The sequence below is a fragment of the Gasterosteus aculeatus genome, chromosome 10, assembly GCF_964276395.1.
Source record: "Gasterosteus aculeatus chromosome 10, fGasAcu3.hap1.1, whole genome shotgun sequence".
NCBI lineage: Eukaryota > Metazoa > Chordata > Actinopteri > Perciformes > Gasterosteidae > Gasterosteus > Gasterosteus aculeatus.
The window spans coordinates 13,790,548-13,797,917 of NC_135697.1; the positions used below are offsets into that span (position 1 = coordinate 13,790,548).

At 43.5% G+C, this 7,370-nt stretch overlaps 1 protein-coding gene across 2 annotated transcripts; it reads left to right on the plus strand.

Annotated features, from left to right (window-relative positions):
* The first annotated feature begins 1,151 nt into the window (after positions 1–1,151).
* Positions 1,152–5,687, plus strand: LOC120827085 (sodium-dependent neutral amino acid transporter B(0)AT3-like). Of its 2 annotated transcripts, none has more exons than XM_078080861.1 (12): positions 1,152–1,488; positions 2,085–2,225; positions 2,331–2,468; positions 2,886–3,067; positions 3,164–3,274; positions 3,381–3,493; positions 3,578–3,706; positions 3,793–3,949; positions 4,076–4,280; positions 4,377–4,536; positions 4,620–4,782; positions 5,001–5,687. In XM_078080861.1, the coding sequence occupies exons 1-12, from the start codon at positions 1,350–1,352 to the stop codon at positions 5,217–5,219; spliced, it is 1,857 nt and encodes a 618-aa protein (XP_077936987.1). In that variant the 5' UTR covers positions 1,152–1,349; the 3' UTR covers positions 5,220–5,687. The 2 variants fall into 2 exon arrangements, with proteins under 2 accessions (XP_077936987.1, XP_077936988.1); XM_078080862.1 differs by having other exon boundaries at positions 1,210–1,488; positions 5,111–5,687.
* Positions 5,688–7,370: the final 1,683 nt, after the last annotated feature.

Below are 7,370 nucleotides of genomic sequence, written 5' to 3' on the forward strand. Positions count from 1 at the left end.
TCTTCAAAGGGTAGTTCAAAGGGACCAGTTTTACTTTATTTAATACTAAATCCCTAAAGGGAACACACTGGTTTCTAATACATTACACTTTTGCCAATATATCCCGGTCATGAAATGACCCAGAAAAGAGAACATTTGACTCCACATGCACCAAACATGTGTAACCATCTAAACTTACCTTTACGCATGTAGATATGAGATGTAAAGCACCAAATTAGCCAAAAGAGGGCGACCTCAGACAATGCAGAGTTGGAGTTAGAGATCGGCAACAAATGGAAAACCAGTGTGCTGCTGCAGAGCAGTGTCATCATGACAACATCTGCCCACATCACAACACACGAGGCGAAGACTAAAAGTGAGCCCACAACCACCCAGAAGCCCGGGGGTGAGGACAGCTCCGTCTGGCCAAGGAACAAAGGGAGATGTTGTGCAGGTGGACACAAAATACTTGCTGGTTGATTTGTTGAGGAGGTGCAGAATTTCTGCACTACACTTTAGCTGGTTGGTTTAGTAAGCTAAACACCAGTAGGTGGCAGACCTGACCTTACATCAAACTGTCGGGTTCACTTTGACAAGAAGAGTATTATGTCGAATGATGATCATGGATTTCTGTCAGTATCACTGATTTATTAAGGAGTACATTTCTTTGCAGGCATTCTTTAAAGGTCCGTTTGTTTGTTGGGTGAAAAGATGGAACTGAAAACAACGCTGCCACTTTGCCCGTCCTATTTTTAACATGCTGATTGCTTCAAGTTATTATGGAACTATTGATACAATTTGAATCAAATCATTTCGATAGGTTTTTCTATAATTAAAATAGGTGACAATTTAACCCACTTGTTTTACCTCAGATGGCCACGCGAGTCTCTCCACTCACTGCAAACCAGTCCGTCATTAACTTGAATGTACAAATAGCACTTTTGAAGAAAAGATTCTTAAAAAACAATAATGGCTTTATCATAATACAGCTGTCATGGTTTCCTTATTACCGATCGCCTTAGCCTACTGTGACATTGAAACATGGTTATCCATTATTGGAGGCTCAGCACCCTCCAGGTAAAACAACTAAAAACAGGGAGGTGTAGGAATAACATTAACTCTCTTCCTGGTAGCTTGATTTGCTCATAAAAAAAGAACACATCTGTTTTCCTGACTCAGAGCTGCAAACTGATTGGACAAGGACAGCCCACTAAGGAGACGAGAGGGGAGCTCTGCACATCACTTTGACACACACCAAGCTGAGAAACATTACAGAATCAAGGAGTGAATTCAAATAAAAAGCTGACTTTTAGTGAACCATTAGGGGTGTTGCATCTTTGCAACATAACTGGATTGTGATTTGGCTGAGAATGGAAGAAACCAAAGAGCCCAGAGTGGAGAGACCCAAATGGGACAACAAGGCTCAGTACTTGTTAACATGCATCGGCTTCGCAGTGGGTCTCGGAAACGTCTGGCGGTTTCCGTACCTCTGCCAGATCTACGGAGGAGGTGAGATGCTTTCACATGATGTTGACTTATAGTTGAATTTAGTTAGCCGTTAAGGATGTATACAGTTGATATTTGAGAATTATTTGTTTCATCAGTTATTCTAACACGTTTCACACTATTTCATCCTATCATGAGATGCTGGATTCAATTTTAACTATATTGTAGATTATTTTTTTGCCTTGTTTGAATTAGTCATTAACAAATGGACTGGTGAATGTTTGAACGTCAGAAATTGTTTGTACTTAAATTCAGCAATTCCTGTATTTTTCTCATAATCCTCTGTGAGCCCCTGTTCCCATAACCCAAAGAGTCCTAGAGGACCTGGTTCAGGCTCAGGTCGGGTAAACAGCAAGTCTGTTAAATGTACATACGTCTATCAACTTTACATATTGATTTTTGGATTCCTGATTCCCGCAGGCAGTAAAAGGTCTCACGCTGACACTTTTTTTGACCCCGACTTACTGACGCCTTTTGTTTAGTGCTTTTAGACGTGTAGAGCAACGGAGGTTTTAATATGATTTTCTTATTAACAGTTTACATCAACTTGTCTCAGAACATTTAGAAAACCCTCAGCACTTATTAACTGTTGCCTTCAGGCGCATTCCTCATCCCGTACGTCATAGCGCTGGTGTTCGAGGGCATCCCCCTGCTCTACCTGGAGATGGCTGTAGGACAGAGGCTGCGCATGGGCAGCATCGGGGTCTGGAACTCCATCTCTCCTCTACTGGGAGGAGTCGGTGTGTGCCCCAAAATTATCAGGAAAGATACATAAGCATTTGTGTTTGTCAGATCTTCTGCAGCTGATTTCTTCTTCCTTCTTCTGGTCTGGAAAACGCCTGCAGGAATTGCCTCCATGTTGGTGTCGTTCCTGGTGAGCCTTTTCTACAACACCATTCTTGCCTGGGTCTTCTGGTACTTATTCCACTCGTTCCAAAACCCCCTGCCGTGGAGCCAGTGTCCACTGGACGCTAACCTCACAGGTAACTAGAGGGCCTGCTCGCCATTCTGGCCGCTCACTTCTGTCACACAGCCTTTACTTCTACCATAGCGGCACCGTTTTGCATTTAATAGGATGCGTAAGAGTCTTCCCGATTTGATTCGAGAATTTACTAAATGATAAATTATGATAAAGTTACAAAATGCAAGCGGACTATCAGGCTATAAGTGGCATTTCAGGTCACATTTAATAGGAGATCTTGTGATTTTTTTTAACTGTTTTATTGCAGCACAACATAGAATTTGGAGAGAATGCTTTTGCTTGGTGACGGATAGTGGACAGTAAACACGGCATAAACACGTCCCTATACTATATTTGAACTCAAATAAAGTTAACGCAAAGTTTTAAACCCTTTTAGCATTTCATGTTTTTTTTTCACCTCTGGTATACATCCATATAGGCTATAACGTGGAATGTGTGAAGAGCACTCCATCAAACTACTTCTGGTACCGCGAGACCCTGAAAATCACAGACAACATCGAGACCAGCGGCTCCCTGAATTGGTGGCTGGTCATCTGTCTGGCCAGCGCTTGGTGTGTGGTCTACATCTGCTTCATCAAAGGCATTTCCTCCATCGGAAAGGTTTGTTGTATCTGGGGAATGACCTCGTGAAAAAGCCCTATTTGTCGTTCACGGTGAGAAGTAACTAGCTAACACAGGCTGCGTCCTGTGCTTCAGGCTGTGTACGTGACGTCCACGTTCCCTTACCTGGTGCTGACTATTTTCCTGATCCGCGGCCTCACTCTTCCCGGAGCAACTGATGGGCTGGTGTACCTCTTCACCCCGAATGTGAGTTCGACCACTTGACTGCGCAATGTCAGAGGACACGATGACCTGATGATGTGTGTGTGTGTGTGTGTGTGTGTGTGTGTGTGTGTGTGTGTGTGTGTTGCAGTGGGAGATACTGAAGAACCCTCAGGTGTGGTTGGACGCTGCCACCCAGATCTTCTTCTCGCTCTCCTTGGGCGTTGGAGGTCTCATAGCTTTCTCCAGCTACAACGCAGAGAAGTACGGACTAAAGCTCCTGCACTCCCTAGTTCAAAAAAATTGGATGAATTTGTGAGACTTTCTATTGTGCTCCGTGTCAATTAGGAACAACTGTGAGAGGGACGCTGTTCTAGTAGGAGTAATAAATAGTGCCACCTCCATCTACTCCTGCATTCCCATCTTCTCCATTCTGGGCTTTAAAGCTAACACCGCTTTCAACTCGTGCCGGATGGAGTACGTACGCACACCTGTTATTACTATATAAATACATTGTTTTAGCCCGCTAATGAGGCTTACTTCGTTTGGTACTCCATCTACAGAAACATCTTGGCTCTGACCAACAAGTTTGAGTTTTCCGACCAGAACATAACAGCAGACAACTACGTCAACTGGGTGGAGTATCTGAATCGCACGTCTCCAAGTGAGGTGGCCAGTTTGGACCTGAGACAATGTGACCTGCAGACATTCCTCGACGAGGTATCGTGATTTTGCCTCCCCTTTCTCTCCCTGGAATGCGGCACATCATGTACCGGTCAAACATGTACACTCCGTTCATGCAAACTCATTACTTTTGTGCCTGCCTTTCATCTCCATCTCCGCCAGAGCGCATCAGGTACCGGCCTGGTATTTATTGTGTTCACCGAGGCCGTGGTCAGTATGCCGGGCTCACAGATATGGGCCATCCTGTTCTTCGTCATGCTCTTCAGCCTGGGCCTGTCCTCCATGTTTGGCCTGATAGAGGGAGTCCTCACGCCCATTCACGACCTCAAACTGTTCCCCAGGTGGATCCCTAAAGAACTCATAACAGGTACACGCAAATAAGCTTAGGTTTTTCTACAGTCAACGGGATGCCGGCTTTCCGCTTTAAAATTTAACTAAAAAAACTTCCCCTCACTCCCTCTAGCGGGCCTCTGCTTGGCGTCCTTCTTAACGGCTCTCATCTTCACCCTCGGTTCGGGGAACTACTGGGTGGCGATCTTTGACAGCTACGTGGGCTCCGTACCTCTGCTCGTTATTGCCTTCTTCGAGATCACTGCAGTTGTTTATGGCCGTGGAATGAAAAAGTAAACTTTGATACCGTTCGTAGCGTTAGTCTGCAGGTTTGTGTTGATTGGCATCCAGGTGCGTGAACCGATTTCTCTCGCAGGTTCAGTGAAGACATCTGTTTCATGACCGGGAAGAGACCCAACTTATACTGGAAGGCGTGCTGGATGGTGATCAGTCCCTTAATGCTTCTGGTGGTGTTGGTTGCCTACGTGGCCATCCAGGCACAGACACGCCCCTCGTATTCCGCGTGGAACCCGGCCCATGTAAGCAATTTGGCCGTATTCACACTGAGACGTCGAGAAGTTACTACATCTGAGATATGTTCTGAAGTTAAGTGAGGTCTGGTTAAGCTACGCTCATTGTTTGCTCAGTGTACCTTTATTTACATGTACAGATAAAGGAATCATTTTTGAAAAGTTCAAACAATAACACAATTCTCTCACTGTTACATTACTCACGCATTTGACTTTTTTTCCCCCAGGATCAATTTCCCCTAGCTGAACAAAAGCAATATCCTGACTGGGTGTTTTCCATAATCATCCTCCTGAGTGTTCTACCTGTGATTCCCATCCCTCTGGTGGCACTCTACAGACTCATCTGCTCCAGGATCAGGAATTCCTCTGCGCCCACTGACCTAAATCCTTACTGCAATGACGGCTTTGAGGTTGAACCGCAGGAGCAGAAGAACCGGACAGCGTGAGAAATGTGACAATGCTGCTGAACAAAAGAGATCTCAAGCTTCCTTTCAGTTCCAGAGAGACCTTTCTGAGTCAAAATACATTAAACTCAGCATTTTATTTACCTCGTGTTATGGCTGAGAATAATTCTGTGAAGGTATTTACATACAAATTATCTTTAAGTCTAAGTGACGTCATGACCTCCTTGTTTAATTGTTTAAGTCCAGCTAGTTAAATATCTTATGGATGAGGTGAGGTCTAGTTTGGTATTTATTGATCTGATACTTTTCTACACAGTGTAATAATATTTAGAATTGAGGCCTAATCTGGTTTTTAAATCTGAGGATCTTTGTCGTCCATGTGGCCACAACAGGTGAGGCTGCAGAGTGGACTGATGCTTTTTTCACTCATTGATGGTGATCTGTAAAAGTATTTCCAGCGTCTATAAAAACAAATTTATGGGTGCAATAAACTGACTTTTTCTCATGTAAGAAGGTGGTGTATCGCAATTTGTTGGCTTGGGTGTACCTCGTATAAAGTCCACATTCAAAGGGATGGACCATCCCGGCATGTTGTTATCTTGACTTTCCTCTCTGCTGAGTATTTTCTCACCTTTAAACGAACACACCGAGCAGTTGATAAAATACCCGAAGCCGTTTCACACCAGCAAAAATGTGTATTGAGAGAAAGGCTGAGTTATTAATATGTCCTGACGCAGCTCCACCAACGTAACGGTCTACAGCTCATCTTCTTTCATTCCGTTGTAGTTACAACACAAGTCGGACCACCTTGCATAAATTATCCTGGGCAAATGGAAAGACGGAAATAAATACTTTTTTAAAATGATCTGTTTTTGCTTAAATGTTCTTATTATAGATGTATGAATGAGAAATCTTGCCTTTGTTGAGGACCTCAATGAAAAGACGGCTTTGGCTGTTTTGGTGCAGGAAGTAAACACGTTCGTTGAAACCGTCTGACCAAAGGGCAAGCAGACGTGACACGGAGAGAAAACCAAACAAGCCGTGCCCATTCACATTCACATTCCGAGATAAAAGATTGTACAGTCAGTTCTCAGCTCAGTACAATTGTTGATTGATGAGTCTCCATGTTTCATTTGGACAGTGGTACACTGCAAAAAATAATCCGTAAAATATACGGTAAATTACTGGCAGCTGTGGTTGCCAGAAGTTTACCGTAAAAAAAAAAGTTACACCGTATAAGACATTACGGTATGTTTTTTTGCCCCCGTAAAAATCCCAGTTGAGAACCGTTTTGTTTAGGGAAAACCACTATTAAAAAAACGGATACACCATAAAAAGAAATCCGTGAACTATACGGTAAATTATCGTTTTGTTTGTATAAGACAATACGGTATGTTTTTTAAAAACAGCATTTATTCTGTGAACCTAATTGAAGCTCTTCTCAGAGATAAACACAGTACAACTGTTTGAGTTACGGTATTTTATTACAGTTACAGCAAATTGCCAGCAACTGTATTTTCCAGAATTCCATTGCAAAAAAATAAGGCATACTGTATTACAATTGGTTGGCATATATTTCAGTCAACATCAGGAAATATTAAATAAAGCTTATTGTAAATCAAGATCCAGAAAGCGGAGCGGTTCGGGACTTCTGCTTGAGGACTTGTATCCTCAGGTGTTCACTGCGGATTGGGAGGATCCTCTCTGTAGCCCAAAAACAGAAACAAAGGCAACGTTAGGTTGATGCACTGCTTGAGCAGAGACACATTCACTGCCTACTTGTGTTTAACTGAGCTTCAATGACCTAGAACAAACAAACACTCTGAATATAATTCCACTTTATAGTTAATCAAAATTAATACCAGTCAGGCTGAATGTTAAAAGAGGACTCATTTTAGCACATAGACATCAACGTGGCAAAAAACAGGACCATGTGAACAAAGACAGCGTCTAATAGCCAAATGGCATGAATACGTAGTTACCACTCTGATAACAGAACGATCTGGCGCTGAATGGCAGGAAGACCCGGGTTGATGTAGGAGAGTCCCCTGATGGCTGATTGCCGTCAGCTGTTCCAGCCACGCCCTTCGGGACGAACAGGGGAAGACCACACCTCCTTGCAGAGACAGGGGACACACAGGCAAAGCAAACACACACAGGGGGACCTGCTGGACTGACAGCATGACATTCACT